A 26,016-nucleotide genomic window follows, 5' to 3' on the forward strand; every position below is an offset into this window, starting at 1 on the left:
CTGTAAAAGTAATTTTTGAAATTTACCCTTTTGTCTCTCTTTGGTTTTGCTGTGGTGCCTCATGTATCCGGATTTGGTAAATTCGCACACTTCCTGATAGATTTTGTGGGTAAGTTCAGTTTGTAATCGTTGATAATAAGATTCTATTTCTGACTGTTTGTTTTTTTATCTCTATGTTAAGTCTCCTAATTCGCAAATTTAGTATTTTCCTAGTATAATTTTGTTGCATTTTATCGGCTAAGTATCTGGGTTACAGGGGTGCTTGCTTCAAGCATTTAAGAATTAACCACCTCTGTCTACATCTAAGATTGAAATTGAGGTGGTTCTTTAAGTCAGCTAATTTAAAAGTGGCCATTCTAAGTTACGTACTAGCAGAAGGATGTCTCTCCCAAAGTTGGCAGCAATATGTCTGTGTAAGCTTTAAATCATACAGGAGTGGTCCATCGATGAAAAGGTTTCTTCAGCCGTCATCTGTACTTCTTTGAAGGTGTCGGACGTTTCGCTTCTTATCCAAGAAACTTTGTCAGCAAACTAAAGTCTTACTGGTAGTTTAGGCACTATATATATATCCCTACTGTCCAGACATGGCGGTGCTGGACTCTGCTATGATAGGTCCCTGCACTCAGGTTGGGAGGAGCAGAGGACTACGCCTTGCAGCTGCTCCACTGATAGTTCCTATCGTTCTGACTAACTGGCCTGATTGCCCCACTTCGACCGGTATCACCTCATCGGTATTACTAATCCTATGTTGCTTAAGCAGGCTATTGTATGAACGATCCAAATTGAACATCACACCACCAAACCGGTTTAATGAAGGATTTAGTTGCCTTCTCTCTTTACATCTGTCCCAAACCCAGCAGCAGTCTCAGTGGTGAGGACGAGATTGCTGGCGGACGTTTCTCTGCATGAAAGAACCAAACTTAAACCGGACCACATCTAAATACTACGTATTTTCAATTTAGGGAGACATTTCACAAACAAATTCATGGTTGTGCTATGGGCTCACCAGTTTCACCCATAGTGGCTAATCTGTACATGGAAGAGATGGAGAAACAGGCCCTCACATCCTTCCTGGGGACAAAACCGAGACAATGGTTTAGATATGTGGACGATACTTTTGTCATAATTAAAAACCAAGAAATTCAATCCTTCACAGATCACCTCAACTCGGTAGACATCAACATTAAATTTACTCGTGAGGACATTAAAGAGAACCAACTAGCCTTTTTTGATTGTAAAATAGTTATAAAAGAGGACAGAGCGCTAAAAACAGAAGTCTTTAGCAAGGCTACGTACACAGACCAATATTTTTCAATTCTAACCACCCTTTACAACACAAACTAGGAGTTATCAGGACCCTCCAGCATAGGGCTAAACTAATACCAACAAGCGTTGAAGGTAGAGAAAAGGAGTCAAAACATATCAGGAGAGCACTCACAAACTGTGGGTACTCTCAGTGGTCAAAAACAAGAAATTCAATTGTAATATGCAGATAACGGCTGAAGAAACCTTTTCATCGATGGACCACTCCTGTATGACTGAGAGCTTACACAGACGTAATTAAATAACATTGAGAAACCTTATTATATGCATATACATTGTAATATCGCTGTGTCATATTTATCAGGTTTGCTTGCAACGAAATGGTGGACATTTGGAACACCTCTTGGGAAAGCCATAAATTGACTAAAATTGACAGAAATAGCTAAAACACTGGTGGATGGTCTTCCATAAACTGAATAATGTGTGGTTGTAATTTGAAATAAATAGTTTTTTAATCAAAGCCACAATTGAAATTTTCATGGGTACGCACATTTTTTGGGTCACCCTGCATATAATTAGTAATGCTTATATAGGGGTATATCTTTTACATGTACTGTATTTAACGACTATCTGTGTTAACTTTTTTTCAATGACTTAATACCTGTCCACCTTATGATTACAATTCCCGAATAAAAGTTGTAGTACGCTGTACATTATTTGAAATGATAAAACACGTGAACATGCGCATGTGCATAAGATTGAAGTAAACAATAAGATTTATAACATACTGAACCCACACCTTCTGCACGCGCGCACACACACAATAATTTTGTATTGACTTGTATACATGATAAATGTGAACCTATAAGTCCAGGAATAAAAAACCTACAAGAAAGGGACATTGCTGGATATTACTAAATGTTTCTTGCAGTCTGTTCTCATGCACCCACCTGTTTGACTATATTTGAGCATGTGTTTTTTTTTTTCCATTTTCAAATTTACAGGTAAGCTAATTTTATTGATTTTAAATGACCTGTTACATCTGAACTATACATTATCATGTGACAATGACATGAATCATAGAGAAACAAACACAAGATTACACCTTAAAAGTAACAAAAGAGGAAACAAATAAGAAAGTGGTACATGGTCTAGTTTCTGGGGTAATGAAGAAGAATGATTATCTCATAATCATTCCTACCTTTCAATTTGTGAGAGGAATTTAGTCTCAAAGATGCCCCAGGTCTTGAGCCGCTCTGACAGTTTCCCTCGAAACAGTAAACCCCTTGCTGTGAACTCCATTAGCACATGTCTCACGATCTCTCCAAGGTACATGCCACTGATCATCTTCTCATACCTTAGGGTGGTCGTGGTGAGAAAATTCAACAATCACATTTTTTGAATTACTTCAATCTTAATTTCACGAATGATCAAAAGCCATTTGATCCCAAATCATAGGACACTGGCTGAATCACTCTTTGTGTACATTACCTCTGTTTTCCGGGATTGCTTGAGGCGGCATCAACACTACGATCAAAGGTTGTGACGAAATCATCCAGTTCACCATTTTCACCAAATGCCCCCCATTCCATGTTGACGCACATGCGTCCGTCATCATCATCAATCATTTCTATATTCCGCATCTCCTCCATGTAGCAGGTATTTGTCCCTGTCCCTAAATTATAGATAAACAATGCACCTAACGCCCGGTACTCAAAAACAACACTAAAAGGAGAAATACAGAAGATGCTCAGCTGAAAATCCATCCAGATCCCCCCCCCGGCCTCTTTTATTTATTTTTATGTATTCCGATAAAGAAATATTTAATAACGGTAGAAGATAACACTTACCAACAATTAGTCCCACCTCGCACTTAGGGTCCTCATAACCACAAGTCATCATGGTTCCTACTGTATCATTAACTACTGCCACAAAGCTCAAGTCAAATTCCTGCAAGATGTGATAACAATAATCAAACAGGATCACTAACTGAAAATAAATATCATGAAATGGATGTGCTCTAGGGTCCAGAGTGGTTGGCGCGTCGACCTCACAGTGCAGATGCAGGGTTTGATTAAGACTCCAGCCTGCATGTACTATCCGCGCCTGCATAGGTTTTCTATGGGTACTTTGGTCACCCATGTTCCAGTACCTGGAGAAAAAAACTTGCAGGCAAGGGGAGAATATGAAAATGCCATAGAAAGCCCGGAGCCGGAATGGAACCCTGGGCTTCTGCACTGTGACGCTAAACAGTCCTTGCACAACAAGAAAATACATCATGCAATACATATTGTCATTTTTAAATTTATATTTTAAGAAAAACCTCAATCAGATGGATGAACAACTAAGTGAATGCAAAAGGACCAAATTAAAAAAGCTACCAGTGCGTGTTTGAAAATTGTTTTTTTTTCTTCATGTATTCCAAACATACTGAAAAATGAACCAGGCAATGACGAAAATGATATGCACAGCACAATTCATGTCCTCTTCAACCTGTGAAAATACAAGTGAAGCAATTATCACCTCCATACAATTTACAATACCTGTACTGTGCTAATCATTGTTATATTTGAACAGGCTGAAGTGGACAAAAGTAGGAATGTGTTTTTTTGATGGCGAGGTGAGAGTTTTCAGAAAGTTTGGTTCATCGCCATACCTGGGCAGCCTTAATAAAGAAAGGCGAATGACACTTTGAAGAGTGTCACTTTTTTCAAAATGTCAAGACATCACAATATGTAGAAATGCTTCGTGTACCGACCCCTTGGCGGCGCACAGCATCTTTGAGTAACGCAACAACATCGTGTCCCTCACAATCACTAGCTTTGAAGCCTTTTGTCCACTTCAGAAGAATGCCCTGAAATTGATAATGCACATTAATTTAACATCAACATCGAATATGTTTTATATATATATATATATATATATATCATCTTAATGTGCTTATGTGGCAAAGACGGAGCCAATGATAAGTGTGTTTCAAGGGAAACATAAATCATACAAGTCTGAACACCCTCACCTCATCCAGTTTGCTTTGATGACAGGGGAAGGAGAATGTAAATCCCAATGGTAAGGATGCTCCTCCCATACCCATATTTTCCAGAAAGTTGGCAATGCAGTCCACAATGTGGCTGAAAAGCTGAAAAGAAAAAAATATGCACAGACATTTCATCCATCATTTTGTTCTTTTATTTCTCCTTTTCCTCTTCCTTTCATTTACTGTGAATCGGGAATGTGTCCATTGTGAGACTAACAAATGTTATCCTAGCTTATCTTATCTTATTTTACCCGTGTGCATACTATAGGAAAATATCTACTGCTGGTTTTAGGAAAAACTTATGAAAACTCAAATTATAGCCCTGTCGTGGTCAGGATGGACAAATTATCTTTGTTACACCTTTCGCTGCAACTGTTGTGGAAGTGCAACATAAATACAGAACTGTATTGCATACTCCATACATGCAACCAATCATTTTTTATAAACACTAATTTGAATTTTAATCAGTAGCCATGAGAATGATGTTGGTTGGTTTAGGTTTCATTAAGCGATTATGTTATGCATTGACCAAGGTAGGTTGCTACTCTCATATGGTTGCAATGGCCCGTTTTTTTTCCCATTTGCTTTGAATTTATTGCTGATAGGTTAAGAGGACTCTGAAGAATTTGTAACAGCAGATGACAGTCCTTTGCATGGATGTAAAAAAAAGAGACTTTCATCTGGATCTTCTGTGACTGGTGCCGTGCACTTGAGTTGAATCATTTGGGTTTGTGATGAAAAGGAGACTGACAGTGGAATTGCAGCTGAAAATTATACAGTTTTCAAAATTATAATACGTAGGAGAAAAAAATAAATGAAGATATGTATGGACTCAACATGGGTTTTTGTTTTTCATTGGACAATTTTACACATGGTTATCCACGATATTTTTGGAACACAATCATTTTGAATACTGCAGTCATCCTGATTGTTTTGTTATAGCGCTATTATTGGACACTTATAAAGTGATTGATGTTCTCATGATATACACTATAAATCCCATTGGATATTTTACGAACTAACAAACGCAGTAGCATTCTGGATTTTTAAAGAGATGCGTTTTTCCCCCACTATTAAAAATAAGTCCCAAGTGTGTCGTGTCTGGATGGTGCCCGCTAGAGCAGCGCATATCCCTGCGTGAGTCCCTTCCCGCACTACTATTTTATTCATTTATTTGTTGCAAATTACCCCGTTGTGGTGCATATTTCCCCATTGTAGGACTATTAAAGGCTTCCTTATCTTACTGTATCAACGTATGGTTTCATAATAATACTCCAATGATCATTCAGCCCAAAATACTTGCAAACAAACATCAGCGCTCAAAATCCGGAAGTGAGAACCAAGGACCATCATCAGGGATGAGGGAGCTTAGATGCTCTCTACCACCTGTAGCAGTATCCTGGAGGGACGAGCAGACAGCGGGGGGCATGACTTGCCTGTCAGATCTGACAGGTAGGTCACGCCCTCATAGTAACACCAGTTAAAAAAGGCCCCTTACAACAGCATCCGTTACACTGACGAAGGCGGAAGTATATGCCGAAACATGTCAGGTAATTGAACACCTAAAAAACACTCTGTAAGAAAAGAATCTGTTGTAAATTTAAAAAAAATGCTGCTAAAGTTAAATTGACACATTTTAGGAGAGTAGCTCTCTCATTCTCTGATCCTCATCTGGCCCACACACTAAATAGTGGAAGACAAAGCACTGGACTCAACTTCCTCATTTTCCCACCGTTAATGCATGAAACAACTGGGGGCTTCCACATCTTGCTCAATGACAATTTGACACCTACCATTTCCACTAAGCCGTGCCACCCACTGCTGTGCTGATGGCAAGCCAGACTATGGTTTGAATGAGTTCCAGCGAGCTGTGTCACATCCTGATTGGTGACAGGTGTGCGCCCCTCCCCTCCCTGTTCTTCCGGCTCGCACACCTGTTGCCTATTCACTGATGTGCCTTTTGACTATAAAAGTCACTCGGTTTCCCCCTGTATTTGATGTTTCCCCTGTGTGTCTCAGTAAAACCCTTTTGAACTTATCTACTGTCTCCATCGAGTATTTCGGACCCGAAAAGCTCCTTTTTGTCTGACTAGGTCGTTTGCATTTGCCTCATGCGGACATGACAGGCTGGATCTTAAAGGTACATTCCGAATGCCGTTTTGCCAGCTTCTCTTCCATGTACCTTAGCAGTCACGTGCATACTGCATTCGGCTGCCTGCTTCTGTAAGTCGAAGCGCAGCCAAGAGTGAGACAAACAAGCGAATGCTAAAAGAAATTAATATATATACTTTTTAATCCAAATCTTTCTGTGGTGCATGGAAACATCACTAAACACACATGCCCAGCCGCTGCATCGCCAACAACTTCACAAAGAGCCACTTGCAAGAGTCACTTTGTGTTGTTGTGTATCGTGTGGAACGGATACAGATTGTTTTTCAGCATTTTTGACCACGACATTCATCAAGGAGGAGACTGTGCTGAGCGGTTGCACCTTTTCGGCAGCATGAATGTGCCAGTACTGTTTTTGAATGGGAGGAATGTCGGTGCCATTCGACTGTAATCGCTGGACACCAAAGGGGCCATTGTGCTTTTTTTTTTTAATGGGCATCATCTTCACAGCCCCGCTTTGTTCAGTGGAAACGTCGGTGATGTTGGACAGTCTGCGGCTGGATGAATGCACGACTTGAGGAGCCCGCGATAAGAAGAAAGGAGCGTCAGCGCAGAGCGCCGATGCGGATGTGGAGCTGTTGCGGCTTGGAATTGAAGCGGATTTATGTGAGACAGGAGATGTGAGACAATCTCTTTTCGTCAATGGATGCTACAGCTGCGTGTTTGCTTTCAACATTTAGCTTGTAGTCGACGTGCACATTCCACCATGATGTCCCTGATCCACTGGCTTTGTTCCTCTCCACTTTCATCTGAAACTGCTTCGTGTAACAAAGAGGATACAGAAAGTGCTTAAGAATGAATGACTGTGTCTTTGTGTTGTCATTTGTTATGTAGTTTTTTTTGTTCGTTCCTTTGACTTCAAGACGGCGCCGCGAGAGTGGCTGCCTTCCAGCAGCTCCTGTATTTTGTTTTTCTACTTTCATTCATTTCATAACTTTGCTGCTGTGAAATGTAAATTTCTCCACTCCGAGACTAATAAAGGCCAATCCAATCCAAACATCAGAATGAAAGAAAAACTATTCTTGCTTCCACTCCCAAACATTTGCTTAACACACACACAAGTCACCACATCGTCTTGACTCATGTAGTCTTAAAGGACAACCGACACCTAACTGCCGAGCGTATTTAACAAAGATTCCGCCACATATAGCTATATTTTACATTTTAAGACTCGCGCTGAATATTCAGGAAGTCTTGTTTTTAAGTTGATGACGACCCCCACGTGACGTCACGTTTGGACCCACAATGCATTTTGCGGTACTTTGTTTGGTCTGAAAACTTCGTGTTAATCCGTGTTGATGGCGAAATTAGAAGGAAAACACAAATGACACAATGGTGAATCATCGTGTGCTGCACCAAGACTACTATTTGATATTCGCTGACACAAATTCCCAGCAGACAAATCAGCCCATTTCCAACGGAGCTTGGGCGCGATCTTTTGCATTTTCTGGGACACTACATTTCAGCCCAGATGCCATTGACGGCTCAAATTGATATGGGAGGACTCCTTTAATGAATTGCAAACATTTATGCTTTCCTCTTCAGAACTATTTGAATCATATTCATAACTGGATGTGTAACAAGAAAGCATATTCTCCAAATCTGAAGCCATTGTTTTGATTCTCGAGCAAGGCAAGACGTCTTGGCGTGACGTCATGAACAAGAGGGCGGGACCTTCTGAAACTGGCCATTTCCGGTTTCATTTTGAAGTCATATTTGGACACTTTAAGTCACTTTTATTGGTGTTTTTCATTTGACTAAACATTTTTACTTGACTCATTTACTGAACACATCACAAAATTTAAGTTCGAATTTGATGATGGCATCAATTATTCAACGGTCAACTACTCTCCAAATAATTCACCTCAATGGGAAATTTTGTTTTTAACCACAACCTATTTAATAATTCTTGGTGAATTTTGGGACGCCACTGGACACTGACCAAAAATGTTATACGAGTTTGAAACAAATATGGGTACAATGGTTCTTTCTGAATTCAATCAGGTGAATACTTTACCTCTTTCCCTGTGCCCTGCATTATCTCCTGTGGAATAGTGTAGTTCTTATGATGCATTTCAACATGTGACTTTCCACATCTCACACGGACAAGAAGCACTCTAAAACTTGAGCCGCCAAGGTCCAAAGCTAAGAAGTCCCCATGCTCTGAAAGCACAGAAGGGTTATAAGCAACACAAGTTATTGTAACAAGTTACACTTGTTATAAGCAAGTAGGGTAAATTGATTGTCCAGTATGAATGCAAGAGCTACCTGTTCCATCTGGAGTGGAGCCAACAAATGTTGGAAGCATCTTGATACTAGCTCGATTGCGTCCTTGCTTTGACAAGCCTCGGACCATATTTTCACTTATTCGATTTTTCACTTGCATCAGTTGCTCCCGATTCAAACGCAGGGTGTCAAGTATGTGTTTCCGTTCAGCATTTTGAACAGCAAGGCGTAAGGCGACAGCTGTTACCATGGCTGCACCTTTCCCACTTCCAACCTCAGATCTCAAAAAACGCACGTCACAGTCAGGCACTAGCCTCCGTACCATCTTGTGAAGTCTCCGAGAAAACCTAGCAATAGGTCATTAAGACAATTGGTTAAAATGGGCGTGGTGTTCAAACTGGCTCCTCAGAACATTTTTTTACCATTTTTTTACTGTTTCTTTGTTTAAAATACATTACATGGGCAATGGCATGGAAAGCGTAACTTACTCTTGATGATTTTTGTACACAGATCCATCCACTCCAATGGTGGTGCGCAGCTTCTCAGCTGCTTTGTTGTCCCTGATCTGCCGCAGCACTGCAACTAGAGTGGCAGCACACAAATGTGCAGCCCGTGTGGAAACAATTTGACACACTCTTTGAGTGGATATGCAGTCTTCCAAGGTTGGGTTGAGGCCGAGGCCTCGCAGGACATTTTCAGCACTCATTATACCTTCTTGTTTGCTGCAGATAAAAACAAATGAAGTAAACAGAAATAATATATAACAAGTTAAAACCATCTAAAATGATTGAGAAGCCTACCCAAAGTTTTTCGGTTCATCAACAAAATAACCAATGAGAGATATTCTGTGGCTCGTGTGAATTACATGAAATCATAATACCACAACACTCCTTTCAAAAAATTGTAGTGTAAAAGCTTTTGGAGAACAAAAATGGGGGGAGAGGGTCTACTCCTAACCAAAAAGACAACATGAATGCAAACAAACAAATCAATCAACTAACTTATCAGTGTCGATGGAATAGATGTAGTTGGTGATGAACTTTCCAGTCATTAGCAGCTGGGCTGTAGTCTTGCCCTTGAACAGAAGCTGGTCTTTGGTCATTTTCACGAGGATGAGCCGTACCAGTTCTCCCATGTACAGTCCACTGATCATCTTCTCAAAACTAGAAATGAACAAATAAAACAACAATCCCATCTGTAAAAGGTCACAAGAACATCTTTGTGTCTAGGTGAAGAAATGCATGCATCACCAGACTTCTACTGTTTTCTAATTTTACTAATTTCCCTTCTGTGTTGCTTCTGATAAAAAGTGCGACATGAAAGGAGATTTAAGAAAGTGTTTGGAACAGCTAACAATCATATCTCACAAGATTAATATAGTACCTAGCGAGTGATCATCTGAATGTATATTTTCAGAAATTTCCTCAACTTCAACATGTCTGATGTGCACGTGTTCAAAATCATTCATGGAATGGGATGAATTAGTTACCACTACATGTGTAGCATGTCTCACATTAGAAACAAGAGACCCGGTGTCTGGTTCCATACAATGATCTGATGTCACAGCTGATGGTACTGGTAACATTCCTCGGCATGCTTGGATGTTGTCAATTTTGACCATGTTCCTCACCATTGTATTACTAGTTTATTAATTTCTTTTCATGGATTACTCTATTTATTTAACATGTATCCTGTATTATTTTTTTCTTACAATATCTTATACTCCATCTGATTTGAAGATTATTGTTTAAATTATTACTTTGCAATTAAACCGACGTCTCCGGACAAGTTGTGTCCATAATTTATAAAATGGCTTCAAATGACTTCTACTGAGCGTATTTTACAAAGATTCCACCGCATATAGCTATATTTTACGTTTTAAGACTCGCGCTGAATATTCAGGAAGTCTTGTTTTTGAGTTGGTGACGAGTCCGTACGTGACGTCATGAAAGACACATTGTAGCAGTCCTTCATCACGTCAATGTATTTTGCTGTACTGTTTGTCTGAAAACCTTGATGTTGCACCCAAAAGCCACCAGAAGAGGAATGAATTTATCAGCGTGTGGAATCGGACTGATTCATTCCTCACGGGAGCTGGTCGCCATTTTTGGATACGACATTCCCCCCGCCCGTTTGCCTCAAAATGACAGAAAAAAATATTTAATCGATTGCAAACTTGTATGCTTTCCTCTTCAGAACTATTTGAATCATATTCATAACTGGATGTGTAACAAGAAAGCATATTCTCCGAATCTGAAGCCATTGTTTTGATTTTTCATCAATGCAAGATGTCTTGGCGTGACGTCACGAACTGGAGGCGGGACTTTCTGAAAATGCCCAATTCGCAGCTCAATTTTTGGCAGATTTTGGACACTTTAAATCATTTTTATTGGTGTTTTGCATTTGAATAAAAATATCATACTGCGTGTTTTGGGTATTTTAGATGCTATAAAACGTTTTTCTGATGTCAGTTAAGAAACAAAAAAGTGAGGTCGGTTGTCCTTTAAAGGACAACCGACGTCTCCGGACAAGTTGTGTCCATAATTTGTAAAATGGCTTCACATGACTTCTACTAAGCATATTTTACAAAGATGTCACCGCATATAGCTATATCTTATGGTTTTAAGACTCGCGCTGAATATTCCGGAAGTCTTGTTTTTGAGTTGGTGACGAGTCCTCACCCTAAGTCACTGAAGGAACGCCCCTGACCGAAAAAAGGACACATTGTAGCAGTCTTTCCATCACGTCAATGCATTTTGCTGTACTTTGGTCTGAAAACGTCGTCTAGGACCAAAAAGAAGCAGAAGAGGGCGACAAAGCTCCATGTAAGGAATTAATCAGCCTGTGGAAACGGGCTGATTAATTCCTTACACGGCTTTATCGCCATGTTCTGCCTTTTTTGGGTTCGACATTTCCTACCCCTGATGCCTCAAAATGACACGGAATAAATTATTTAATCGATTGCAAACCTGTATGCTTTCTTCTTCAGAACTATTTGAATCATATGCATAACTGGATGAGTAACAAGAAAGCATATTCTCCGAATCTGAAGCCATTGTTTTGATTCTCGAGCAAGGCAAGACGTCTTGCCGTGACACCACGAACATGGGGGCGGGACCTTCTGAAACTGGCCAGTTCCGGTTTCAAATTGAAGTACAGTGAGACCTCAACTTACAAACACCTTATCTTACAAACTTTTCATCTTACAAACGTCACATTTCTGAAAATTAAACCTTATAATAAGCACTATTTTCATAATACACACCCACCACGGCTGGCGGAGTGGAGTGATCTTCCGCGGAAGCACACGACCGAACAGCACCAGAGGTTAAGTCACCAACAGTCCTAATGGAAGGTGACTCTCCTTCAATAAGCCATCAACAACCATCAAAAAGGTAAATAAAACTTTATTTTACAGCACAGTTTATTTCTGTAATCACAGGCCTCATGTAATGTGCCTCTCTTTCCAAACAGCAATTCCCTTTGACCTTCGACCTCCAACGCCATTCCATCAAGCCATCAATGACCATCACGAATGTAAATAAAGTGACTTTATGATACAATGCAGTGTATTTCTTTCATTACAATACAATAGCACATGTATTATACATAGAATAAGGTATGTTGTGTGGAGTTGTAAGGCTTATTTAGTTGAAAAGTATATTTTATGGAAACCCGGGAACAGATTATTCCCATTTTAATGGTTTCCTATGGGAAATATTTTTGAGATACACACTTTTCGCCTTACACACTCTGTCTGGGAACCAATTAAGTTCGTAAGTTGAGGTCTCACTGTACGTTTTAGAGACCAAGTCATTTTTATTGATGTTTTGCATTTAACTAAAAATATCATAATGCGTGTTTTGGGTATTTTAGACGCTATAAAACGTTTTTCTGATATCAGTTAAGAAACAAAAAAGTGACGTCGGTTAAAGGACAACCGATGTCTCCGGACAAGTTGTGTCCATAATTTGTAAAATCGCTTCAAATGACTTCTACTATTTATTAAAAAAATACTACGTATTTTACAAAGATTCCACCGTATACAGCTATATTTTACGTTTTAAGACTCGCCCTGAATATTCCGGAAGTCTTGTTTTTGAGTTAGTGACGAGTCCTCACATCATGTCACTGAAGGAACGCCCCTGACCGAGAAAGGACATATCTTGCATCACCTCAATGCATTTTGCGGTACTTAGTTTGGTCTGAAAACTTCGTGTTGATGGCGATATTAGAAGGAAAACACATAAATAACGCAATGGTGAATCGTTTTATGTTACACCGAGACAACTATTAGATATTTGCTGACAAAAATCCCTAGCTGAAAAATCAACCAATTTCCAACGGAGCTCTGGCGCCATCTTCTGCATTTTCTGTGACGCCACACATCAGTCCCTCAAAATGACCCGGAAGACCTTCTTTAATCGATTGCAAACATTTATACTTTCCTCTTCAGAACTATTTGTATCATATTCATAACTGGATGCGTAACAAGAAAGCATATTCTCAGAATCTGAAGCCATTGTTTTGATTCTCGAGCAAGGCAAGACGTCTTGGCGTGACGTCACGAACTGGGGGCGGGAATTTCTGAAAATGCCCAATTCGCAGCTCAATTTTTTTGCAGATTTTGGACACTTTAAGTCATTTTTATTGGTGTTTTGCATTTGACTAAAAATATCAGCCTGCGTGTTTTGGGTATTTTAGATGCTATAAAGAGTTTTTCTGATGTCAGTTAGGAAACAAAAAAATGGTGTCGATTGTCCTTTAAATGGAGCTAAACCAACCCACACTGATTTTTTTATCTGTCTGTCTATCCATCTATTTATTTTCCTTTTCAGGAATTGATGGAGAATAATAAGTTATCATGTTTAAAAGTGCCGTGCTTTGCTGACCAACTAAACAATGGGCCCACAGTCAAAGCGCAGATGGCCACAGTAAATCTGAGTGAAACAGACACGGCAAGGTGAACTGTCGTCTCCATCTCGATTCTGGAAGGTCCGGCCTTGCACAGAATTTAGGGCTTTAGATACTCCTTTTTCACCAACGTTATTTACGGCTTAAACATCCTGCACAAGCGCCAGATTACAAACTGTCATATCTCTGACATTTTGGGGGCTCGTCCGGGATGGCAACGCGTCTCCTGCGGTGAGCGGTCTATGGCGACTGTTAAGAACCGGTGCACCGGCAAAGCCATCAAGATTTCGAGAAGACCTCCTTTTCTTGGGGGCAGCAGCCAGGCCTGCTCGCCGGGTGAGACGCAAACGCCATCCCAACGAACCTGGGCGGGCTCGGTACCGTAAGGATCGTCTCCAAAAATTGAGGTCAGTCTGATAAACGATAGTACAAGCCTATTTGTTTGGGTTTTGGAAGATTTTGGATAGTACAAGCCTATTTGTTTAGGTCTTGGAAGATTTTGGATAGTACAAGCCTATTTGTTTAGGTCTTGGAAGATTTTGGATAGTACAAGCCTATTTGTTAATGTAGCCACAAGGGGACACAAGCCAGTGTCTTATTGTGCCGGTCCCAAGCCCGGATAAATACAGAGGGTTGTGTCATGAAGGGCATCCGACGTAAAAAAATGCCAAAACCAATATGCGAATCAAACCTATGTATCCCATACCGGATCGGTCGAGGCCCAGGTTAACAACGGCCGCCATTGGTACTGTTGACCTTCAGGGTGCCAGTGGAAAATGGACTACTGTTGGTCGAAGAAGGAGAGGAGGGAGGTGTGCCCGGAGGAAAAGAGAGAGATGGAACGCCAAGAGTATAGAACTAAGAGTAGGAACTTTGAATGTAGGAACAATGACAGGTAAAGGTAGAGAGCTGGTTGACATGATGCAGAGAAGGAAGGTAGACATACTGTGTGTCCAGGAACCAGGTGGAAAGGGAGCAAGGCTAGAAGCTTAGGGTCAGGGTTTAAGTTGTTCTATCATGGTGAAGACAGAAAGAGAAATGGAGTTGGGGTTATCTTAAAAGAGGAGTTTGTTAGGAATGTCTTAGATGTAAAGTGAGTATCAGATAGAATGATGAGTCTGAAGCTAGAAATTGAAGGCGTGATGTTCAATGTTGTTTGTGGGTATGCCCCACAAGTAGGATGTGAGCTGGCGGAGAAGGAGAAATTTTGGTTGGACTTTGATGAAGTCATACAGAACATCCCAAGAAGTGAGAGGGTTGTATTTGGTGGAGACTTCAATAGAAATGTTGGCGCAGGAAACAAAGATGATGAGGAGGTGATGGGCAGGTTTGGACTCCAGATGAGGAACGCAGAAGGACAGATGGTGGTTGACTTTGCTAAGAGAATGCAAATGGCTATTGTGAATACTTTCTTTCAGAAGAGACAGGAACATAGGGTGACCTATAAGAGTGGAGGCAGAAGTACACAGGTAGACTACATTTTGTGTCAACGGCGCCATCTAAAGGAAATCAGTGACTGCAAAGTAGTGGTTGGTGAGAGTGGAGCCAGACAGCATAGGTTGGTGGTGTGTAGGATGACGCTGGCAGTGAGGAAGATGAAGAAACCAAAGGCTGAAGTGAGGACAAAATGGTGGAAGTTGAAAAAGGAAGAGTGTTGTATGACATTTAGGAAGGAGGTAAGACAAGCACTTGGTGGGCAAGAGGTCCTTCCAGATGACTGGCAAACTACAGCGAACATAATCAGAGACACAGGTCGGAAAGTACTTGGTGTATCAAGTGGAAGTAAGGTAGATAAGGAAACTTGGTGGTGGAATGGGGAGGTGCAGGAGTGTATACAGAGAAATAGGTTAGCAAAGAAGAAGTGGGACACTGAGAGGACGGACGAGAGTAGACAGCAGTACAAGGAGATGCAGCGCACGGTTAAAGTAAAGGTGGCAAAGGCCAAACAAGAGGCCTATGATGACTTGTATGCTCGGCTGGACAGCAAGGAAGGTGAGACTGATCTTTACAGACTGGCGAGACAGAGAGACAAAGACGGTAAGGACCTGCAGCAGGTTCGGGTGATTAAGGATAGAGATGGCAATGTATTAACAGGTGCCAGTAGTGTGATGGCAAGATGGAAAGAGTACTTTGAAGAATTGATGAATGAGGAAAATGAGAAGGAACAAAGAGTAAAAGACGTGACTGTTGTGGACCAAGACGTAGCAAGCATTAGCAAGGATGAAGTGAGGAGGGCGCTGAAGAGGATGAAGGGGGGAAAGGCACTCGGGCCTGATGATTTATCAATCGAGGTATGGAAGTGGCTTGGAGAGGTGGCGGTGGTGTTCCTGACCGGGTTATTCAACAAGATCTTAGATGGTGAACAGATGCCTGAAGAATGGAGACAAAGTGTACTCGTGCCCATTTTTAAGAACAAAGGAGATGTGCAGAGTTGTACTAACTACAGAGGAATAAAGTTGATGAGCCATACAATGAAACTCTGGGAAAGAGTAGTTGAAGCAAGACTAAGACCAGAAGTGAACATTTGTGAGCAGCAGTATGGCTTCATGCCAAAAAAAAGAGTACGACAGATGCAGTGTTTGCTTTAAGAATGCTGATAGAGAAGTACAGAGAAGGTCAGAAGGAATTGCATTGTGTCTTTGTAGATCTGGAGAAAGCGTATCACAGGGTGCCCAGAGAAGAGCTGTGGCATTGCATGAGTAAGTCTGGAGTGACGGAAAAGTATGTCAGAGCGGTGCAAGACATGTATCATGACTGTAAGACAGTTGTGAGGTGCGCTGTCGGTATGACTGAAGAATTCAAGGTGGAGGTGGGACTCCACCAGGGTTCAGCTCTGAGCCCCTTCTTGTTTGCTATGGTGATGGACAGGCTGACAGACGATGTTAGACAAGAATCTCCTTGGACCATGATGTTTGCAGATGACATTGTGATCTTTAGCGAGAACAGGGAACAGGTGGCGGAGAAACTGGAGATGTGGAGATATGCCCTGGAAAGGAGAGGAATGAAGATCAGTCGGAATATATGTGTGTGAATGAGAGGGATCCAAGTGCAAGAGTGATGCGACAGGGGGAAGAGATAAAGAAGGTGGAGGATTTTAAGTACTTGGGGTCAACTGTCCAGAGCAATGGAGAGTGTGGAAAAGAGGTGAAGAAGCGTGTCCAGGCAGGCTGGAGCGGCTGGAGAAAAATGTCAGGTGTGTTGTGCGATAGAAGGGTTTCAGCTAGGATGAAAGGAAAAGTGTATCAAACTGTGGTCAGACCAGCCATGATGTTTGGACTGGAGACAGTGCCACTGAAGAAAAGACAGGAAGCAGATCTGGAGGTAGCAGAGCTGAAGATGTTGAGGTTTTCTTTGGGAGTGACCAGGTTGGATAGGATCAGGAATGAGTACATTAGAGGGAGAACTCATATTAGAGGCGTTGGAGAGAAAGTCAGAGAGGCCAGACTGAGATGGTTTGGACATGTCCTGAGGAGAGAGAGCGACTATATCGGGAAAAGGATGCTGAGCCTTGAACTGCCAGGCAGGAGACCGAGAGGAAGACCCAAGAGGAGGTTTATGGATGTGGTCAAGGAGGACATCAAGGTAGCTGGTGTGAGGGAACAGGATGCACAAAACCGGGATAGATGGAGGACATTGATTCGCTGTGGCGACCCCTGAGGGGAAAAGCCGAAAGGAAAATAAGAAGACAAGCCTATTTGTTTGGGTCTTGGAAGATTTTGGATAGTACAAGCCTATTTGTTTGGGTCTTGGAAGATTTTGGATAGTACAAGCCTATTTGTTTGGGTCTTGGAAGATTCTGGATAGTACAAGCCTATTTGTTTGGGTCTTGGAAGATTGGATAGTACAGCCTTTTGAAGGTCTGGAAGAATGAAAAGCCTCGGAAAAAATTAAGCTAGTTTATGTGGTAGTGAGAGTGCTGAACTGAGCTTAGTTTTTGGGTACACAAGGTCTGATCATCCCGTGTGTCTGTGCCTGTGTGAGCATGCGGGTCTGTGAGTAAAGCTTGACTGTGAGCTTGACTGTGTCTGTCGCGCGCGGGCCGTTTCCGCCGTCAGCGCAACTGAGTGTAATTGGAATTGTGATAACGTGTCGTAATTCATATAATATACAGTGGGATTCAAACAGCAGACTTTTTGGGATGCAATATGCAAGTTCTCCTCACCCGATCGGGGGTTGAAGAAGGAGAAACCACAAATGTAAATTTGAATTGCTGTCCTACTGAACGAACCCAGTTATAGAGTGAGTATAGATATTTTAGAGTCCGCCCTATGCGGTGAAGAACTGGACCAAATTCATAGAAGCAATAAAAAAAGAGAGAGAAAAGGGGGACGTCACGAAAATTAAACGCTAATAATTCGCTCTGCTTCGATAGTATTAATGAAAATTTAATTTGGAAAAACACGCCGGAACGAGATTGCGATTTCATGTAAATTACAGTGAAGTCGAGGCACTAACATGGCTATGCGAAAGTCTTCCCGTTTTTGGCAACGAGTTAAATCATATCAGTTGCCAGTCTGCCTCGATGAAGAAGAATTTGTTGGAAAAAAAAAGATTGGTTGATATAGGCGTTGATGGATCGACACTGTTTGTTCAAGTAAATATTTACGAGACCGAAAAAAAAGGGATGGAAGACCAGAAAAGAAAAAAGGGGGGGAAAGGTCGCCCGATGCATGTTTCGGCCCGCAGATCTCAGGCAGTATTTAGGGGTGCCCCGAATGTATAAAAAGTTGAGAACACACTTGTTTCTGCTTTGGACGGACGAAGTGTTGGAATGTGGTCAGTCCTACTCGGACATTCGAAATCAAACTGCCTTCGCTCTGAGGTGCCGAAATAAGGTTGATGAATTAATGCTCGTCGATGGCAAACACCAAATCGATAATGCGATATAATTGTGCCTATAAAAAGAGAGTAACTTTACTCTGAAAGAGATGTTGGCGGAACTAAAACGTTATTAAAATATAACGATTGGGCAAAAGGAAAATTTAGCATATTATGGCCGTATGGTTGTAAGCAAAGAGAAGTGCCCGAAGGCAAGAAAACCATCCAAAATTATTTTGAAACGGACACGGACCGCATTTTCTCACAGAGAGAAATGGGAGTTGGGTCCAAAAAAGTCCCAAAGTATTTCCCAAAGGTTTCAGACTTCAGAGGGTAACGTGAGGTAGAATTTTACATTTTATATCAGGAAATAGAGAAACACAAATCATATTAGTGATGGATGGCATTCTATTGGAATGCGTGTTGTGTGGAACTGTGATTGATATTGATACATGGAGAAGGATTATGATGGTTTGAGAAAATATGCTTTAAAATGAAGTAAACAATTCGATGAATAATTAGAAATTATTTTTGGGTATGCGGGAAGGTATGTTATTTGTGTTTTCCTCTTTTCATCTGGAATGTTTTTGTGTACTGTTGATTTTTGACTGCCTCGCTAGGGCAGCTAAGATATCAAAAAAGACAAGGTCTATAATTCATCATTGCAAGTAGTACAATCAGTGGGAAGAGAAGTGAGGACGGGATGCTTTGGTAAAGTGAAAGTGTAAAAACAATGATGTTTTGAGGTTTGAATTAACTTGTTGCATTTTTTTTCCCTTTCAATCACAGGGGATAGAGAGAAACGGTGTTGACCTTTTTTGCGCATACGTTTTTTTGAGGCAGTTGTGAGATAGCATTTGTTCTCGAGTGGTGAGTACCGATGGTTCTGGAAAAAGGTGAGCTGTGTCAACTATATAATATGTGCGTACATCTAGACTGAACGGAATTAGATTAGGAATAAGGATCTGATGGGTTAAATCTGTAGGCAGGAATACCTGAGTTCACCAAACATGTGATATAAGGTTTAGCACAATTGTTAACACTGTTGTGATGTTTGAGGATATTGATTGAATTAAGAAAAGAATAATTTACACAGCGTTTGTTAACAAAAGACTAATAAATGTGTGAGGGAATCCTCATGCAGTCATAAATCACAAGAAGGGGAGGATGACAAACATTCAAGCGCGACAAGCTGTTCACCAAAAAAAATGACCAAATTGAAAGGGCACAAATTGAAAAAGAAGATCAAAATGTTTTAAGAGGTGACAAGATATGTTCAACAGATATTAAACATACAAGTATTCAGATGAGAAAACTAAGATGCTGTAGTTATTTCCTTCACATTAAATCAGGAAGTTGTCTTTTATGGCAAAAGAGCAAGATTTGGTTTTCTCTGTGAGTGGGTTCCTGATCAGGGCGGCCTGTCACTCTGTTCAAAATTTACAATGCAGCTGTTGAGAGTAGAAGACTCACCATTCATTGTGGGATGAAAGTGAAACAAACAGTGTGCATTCCCATGCAGTATGTTAGTTTGAAACTACAGTAAAGTCTCGTTATATCGATATCGGATATATCGATAGTCCCGGTTATATCGATACTATTTCTATGCACGCACGGAGAAAATTACATGCAAACAGGGTCGGATATATCGATAGTCCCGGTTATATCGATATTTTTTCGGACTCCCTTGAATATCGATATAACGAGACTTTACTGTAACTGACTGAGCTAGGACATTGATGAATGAAACAATTAAAGCTTGATTAATTTGGGTAAATTAATACAACATAAACGTGATAAAAGCATGATCCTTCGTACTGAAACAGATAGAACTGGCTCGGCGATTGATAAAAAGAAAGAAAAAAGTAAGGAAGAATTAATAATGATACCAATTATATTTTCAAACTGGTAACTGTTATGCGACTGTGGGATCAGATTCAGCCTTTATAAACTTGATTCAATTCTTGAAATTACGGAAATTGTTAATGTGTGGCCACCATACTTGATCTGTAAAGTGCAAAGTGATGTATGAAAAATGCCAACTCAATTCTATCTCTCCTCCACCTCAGATGGCGCTAGCTGACAAATTCATTTTTGTATTTTACTTTATGTGCAGCGATCCCGTATCAAGGCCGAAAAGGTGACTGTGGGAATGTCCAAGCTACAAATCGACTTGTCACATTTTTGAGAAGACAAGATAGGAACGTCTTTGGTTGCGTCGCACACATTCAGGGAATTTGCTCCTCTAATTAAGAAAAACAAACAAACAAAAAAAAAATCTGAACGAATGTAAATTAATGTGTCCAGGTTCCAGCACGGCTGGCCCATCCCTCTAACTCCACTTCGAAATTATGGCCGGCTGGCCGCAAAGGCTTGACCAAGGCGGCATGGCTGTGTGGCGGTAGGATGAGTGCCTGAGGGCGTGTGCGAGGAAATCTCTGGAATCAAGCTGGCTGTTCAAATTGTGGTGACGTGAAAGAAATGGACTCTGAATGCACAGCCACTTGCATCCACCCGTTCAGACAAGCTCCATGATGTCCACAGCACTGTCAAGCCGCAAAGGCAAGACATCCCACCTGCTCCCTGGGATAGAAACTCAACTGCAAATGCTTGCTGCTGGCCTCACAGAAATGAATTTGAGAAATCTGAAACACATTTGCTGCCACCCGTTCAGCGATCAAGCCACAAAGCCAAGAGGCATCCCACCTGCTCCCTGGGATAGAAACTCAACTGAAAATGCTTGCTGCTGGCATCACAGAACTGAACCTGAGAAAACTGAAGCATGATTTGCTGCAGAAATGGACTCTGAATGAACAATCTCTCACAATGCAACTCCACTGCAACCACTGAACTCCCGCAACAGTACTGGCTTTGATCCCTTGATTTCCTCCACATGACCCGACCGACCTCATGATAATCACCCCCACTTCACAATGCCTTTGACACATTCGAAAACGAGATTGATCCCTATTCTAATTTCCATAGGTGCGTGGAGGATGTGGCAGCCGCGTGGAGCTGTCAGGAAGCTCATTGATTGGTATTGTGGAACTGGACCACACACATTTTTCTCGCACTGAAATTGGCAGTGGACAATATTAAAAAAAAATGTTAATTGTTAGAAATGCCTCGTGAGCTGTGTCTCAATAGTATGAAAAGTTGTTTTTCGCAAATATTTTGGAAAAATTGTTAGTTTTGAATCCGTTTTTTCAGAAGTGAAATTTTGACTGACAATTTCAGACATACGTTTATACATGTATGGACATTTCCCATTAACTTATCTTGGTGTGAATATGGGATTTTTCTCGCTGCATCATAGGAGATTTTTTGCTTGGAAGCCACTCTGTGGCCAATTTGACCTTTCTTTATTTTACGATCCCAAATGGAAAGAAAAATTCCAATTTTTATGGTTTTGGGGGTTTACACGATACCACCGTGCAAACTGACTAATTGGAGGTGCTCTATTTGGTTGTTTTGTTAAAATGCCTCAATTTCTGCTCTTTTTCAGAAAGGGGTGGGGGGAGAGATCGACAACATTTTGACTGACACCAGCTTGCAATTGAACCCAATCGAACAAATATATCCAGCATGCGTGAGATGTGTGGCAGCATTCGGCAAATGGTTTCAAAAAGAGAAAAAACGGCCACATTGTTTTTGTTAGAATTATCCTGATTGTCACAGGGGCTACTTTGTTCGAAAAATTTTACAATTTCAGCAATGTGAACAGGAAATAGGAAAAAAAAAAAGAAAACATGGTTTATATGCCACACCAAGAGACTCGTAGATTAATGATCATAATATTAATAAATTTAATTTGAAAGCACTTTTTATTGCACTCATAGATGCTTCATAAGAGCTTAAAATGTTAAATTAAATGTACGCCTGAAGACAAGCATACATAATTGACACCAAAATAGCTCTAGAACAGGGGTGGGCAAACTTTTTGACTCGCGGGCCGCATTGGGTTCTAAAATTTGACAGAGGGGCCGTCCAGGAGCATTTGGTGTTTGGGCCGGAAATACTAAACCTAAAGCATTAAAGGACAACCGACGCCTCCGGACAAGTTATGGCCATAATTTGTAAAATCACTTCAAATGACTTCGACTGAGCGTATTTTACAAAGATTCCACAGCATATAGCTATAGTTTACGTTTTAAGACTTGCGCTGAATATTCATGAAGTCTTGTTTTCGAGTTGATGACGATCCCCATGTGACGTCACGTTTGGACCGCCCCTGACCGAGAAAGCGACACACAATGCATTTTGCGGTACTTTGTTTAGTCTGAAAACTTCGTGTTGATCCGTGTTGATGGCGAAATTAGAAGGAAAACACATAAATAACGCGATGGTGAATCGTTGTGTGTTGCACCAAGACAACTATTTGATATTCGCTGACAAAAATTCCTAGCTGACAAATCAGCCCATTTCCAACGGAGCTTGGGTGCAATCTTCTGCATTTTCTGGGTGTTACAGTGCTGTCATTGACGGCTCGAATTGATATTGGAGGACACCTTTAATCAATTGCAAACATTTATGCTTTCCTTTTCAGAACTATTTGAATCATATTCATAACTGGATGAGTAACAAGAAAGCATCTTCTCCGAATCTGAAGCCATTGTTTTGATTCTCGAGCAAGGCAAGACGTCTTGGCGTGACGTCACGAACAAGGGGGTGGGACCTTCTGAAACTGGCCATTTCCGGATTCATTTTGAAGTCATTTTTATTGGTGTTTTTCATTTAACTAAAAATATCAGCCTGCCTGATTTGGGTATTTTAGATGCTATAAAACGTTTTTCTGATGTCAGTGGGAAACAAAAAAAAATGGTGCCGGTTGTCCTTTAAATGCAGTGTGTAGAAACCTCATACTGTGCAGTAAGAACACTACAACCCAATTTATTAACTGTATTTCAAATGTGAAAAATATCCCTGATCAGTTAATAAATTTGTCTTAAGGAATATGGCGTTTACATACTATTTCGCAGATACTTGGAGGAGGAAATGGAAATAGATTAAAATAACATATGCACTGTGATTTATCAAGATTGCGTCTGTTTTTAATACGTTTTCATTGAAGGGGCAAAGTTAAAGAAATCAACATTTATTGAAAAATGGAATCACTTTCAACATTCAAAACATATTATTACACAACGAAATATTCAAGCTCAATAATACCTACTTGTGTTAAATTCCGCCAAATCGTGGATGGATTGTCCTGACCGCGCGCTCTACAAACTCTCCACGGACGCCCTCGCCGTCACGCGCAAACAGTACACGTGTACGGTCGCCAAGCACACAGACATAGGCTACTTGCAGTTGAAATTTGCATACTCGGCACGGCAGCCAATCAGAAGCCTGCTTCTTTCTTCCGGACTTTCGCAAGCGTTATAAAGTCATGCATTTGCATGTCATTTTCCAAAATAGATGCACAGAACCTCAGCCCAGAAGAAAGATTCAAAAGAAGCTCACAACATATGTGACGCTACAAAACGTAAATTTACATTAAACCGTGACTGTAAAGTGTCGGTGAGACCTATGAAAGGGGCTTCGTGGCTCGTAGGAAGCAATGCAAACGTTGCATTGTGCACCACAATGACAATCGACTACTGCAGCAAAATCTACAGCCATGCACATTTACCGTAAATTAAGCAAGGTAACATTTGTAGTAGGTAGATTCTTGATTTAAAAAAAAATATATACTTCGTGATAATGTTTTTAAATGTGATTAGTTGTCTCATTGTGTTTCAAGTTGTGAAAAATGGGGCAGGCAGCTTTTCAGAGTTATCTGCCCTGTTGTCCGCTAACTTTTTGTCATCAGTTTCAGACACTGTTTTTACTATAATTTGGGCAAGTTCGGCGGGCCGGATTAAAAAGCCTAACGGGCCGTATGCGGCCCGCGGGCCGTAGTTTGCCCATGTCTGATCTAGAAGGAAGCATGAGTAACAAGACTAAAACATTGGGGGAAAAAAAGCATTGTGGAACAATTTAGTTTTTGAGGTTGCGTCCCAATGAGTGGGGCGGCTATCTGAAGGCCGGATGCCCCCCAGTTCTGAGTCTGGCTGCGGGGATGTCAAGGAGATTTGTGTTGGAGGATTGGGGGCTGCAGACGGAGTGTTTTGGTGGGGGTCAGGAAAGATCAGATGAGGCCTTGATTGTGGGGGTATTTATGGGTGTGTGTGCAGCAGTGTGCGGAAACGGAGCGGAGACGAGAAACTTTTTTTTAAGGTAGAAGAATGCGGTTTTGGTAATTTGGGTGTTGGGTGGAATGGTAGAAAGAGAGGTGCTTATCAATTTGAACTCTAAAGTTGCAACAGTTAGAGGGGGGATTGGGTGCAGTTGTCGATGATATTCAAGTAGGATGAACAGTTGTTGATGTTGTGTATGAATTGTTTCCTGATTAGATTATTAGGAGGAGACGGGTTAGCCAAAGAGATGGTAAAAGTCAAAGTCAAAGTCAGCTTTATTGTCAAATATGCTAATATGCATGACATACAGCACAGATGAAATTACTGTCCTCTCGGACCCAGCATGCAAGGCACTTATAATTACTTTAACAAACATAAACATAAACATAAGGGTTTTTGAAGTTGCTGGAGAAAGCAGTTATTGGGAGATGAACTCCTATGCTGATTCAGGCGATGTAGTTGGACATTTTTAATGTTTAAGGGGAAAGATAGTATATGTGTTTTTTTGTTGTTGTTTTGTTTTTGTTTTTTTCCACGTTAACCACCTTCTTGCAGACCATTTGGGTGAATTCCTGAGTTGGGGACGGAAGGTTTGTATCAACGGTTGGAGACTCCAGACGGGGGAAATTGGGTTCATCAGAAAACCACGGTAAGATCGAAATACAATACAGTGACTAGAATATAGAAATTATACGGTGGTGACCTCGAGAGATATTTTAAATGGGTTGAGGCTGCGCCAATTGCACTACTCAGATTTGAGGGTCACTGTAAATTGTGCCAGGGGTTCCACGCCTTTTGAGGTGGAACGTGGCCGAGAGCTCCCCGCTCCATGTAAATGCATGGATCCGGGCGCTCCTCAAAGAATGGTTCATTGAGGAGACATACGCTCATTTTGTGTTCTCGTCCATTATTTTCAGGAGCATACGACCCTGATGTACCAGACGCATCGAGGCTGGTGACGGATGGGGCCACCAGATGACCAGAGGGACCAGTCACGCAGCCTATATAGGGGTGTGGAGTCAAGCGATGTGGAACTCGTATCTTGAGGCTTTTGGACGGAGGGAGCGATCTGGATTTTCCCTGCATGCTAAGATCGGATTGCATGCTGACGTACATTTTATCCCAATATCCTTGTTCCTTTCCCAAGAAAAAAAGGGGAGGAGGGGTGAAATGAGAGATGTTCCCATTTTTTTTTTTTATGAAAAAGAAAAATATGTTTTTTAGGTACAGTAAAGTCTCGTTATATCGATATTCAAGGGAGTCCGAAAAAATATCGATATAACCGGGACTATCGATATATCCGACCCTGTTTGCATGTAATTTTCTCCGTGCGTGCATAGAAATAGTATCGATATAACCGGGACTATCGATATATCCGATATCGATATAACGAGACTTTACTGTATATTGGTT

The 26,016-nt window shown here is 41.1% G+C and overlaps 1 protein-coding gene across 2 annotated transcripts in view; it reads right to left on the bottom strand.

The window, feature by feature from the left end:
• The window catches only part of hk2 (hexokinase 2), a 52,179-nt gene that overhangs the window by 5,518 nt on the left and 20,645 nt on the right, over positions 1–26,016 (bottom strand). Inside the window, exons 8-16 of one of the 2 annotated variants that reach the window (XM_088994839.1) lie at positions 9,694–9,855; positions 9,181–9,414; positions 8,735–9,039; positions 8,484–8,629; positions 4,280–4,399; positions 4,022–4,117; positions 3,114–3,213; positions 2,755–2,938; positions 2,465–2,620 (exon numbers count right to left, since the gene is read on the bottom strand). In XM_088994839.1, the coding sequence (XP_088850965.1) occupies positions 2,465–2,620; positions 2,755–2,938; positions 3,114–3,213; positions 4,022–4,117; positions 4,280–4,399; positions 8,484–8,629; positions 8,735–9,039; positions 9,181–9,414; positions 9,694–9,855 (1,503 nt within the window). The remainder of the gene's footprint in view (positions 1–2,464; positions 2,621–2,754; positions 2,939–3,113; positions 3,214–4,021; positions 4,118–4,279; positions 4,400–8,483; positions 8,630–8,734; positions 9,040–9,180; positions 9,415–9,693; positions 9,856–26,016) is intronic. The other variant, XM_088994840.1, reaches the window with a different exon arrangement.

The sequence above is a fragment of the Hippocampus bargibanti genome, linkage group LG04 (assembly GCF_051943395.1).
Source record: "Hippocampus bargibanti isolate YZ-2025 linkage group LG04, ASM5194339v1, whole genome shotgun sequence".
NCBI classification, from domain to species: domain Eukaryota; kingdom Metazoa; phylum Chordata; class Actinopteri; order Syngnathiformes; family Syngnathidae; genus Hippocampus; species Hippocampus bargibanti.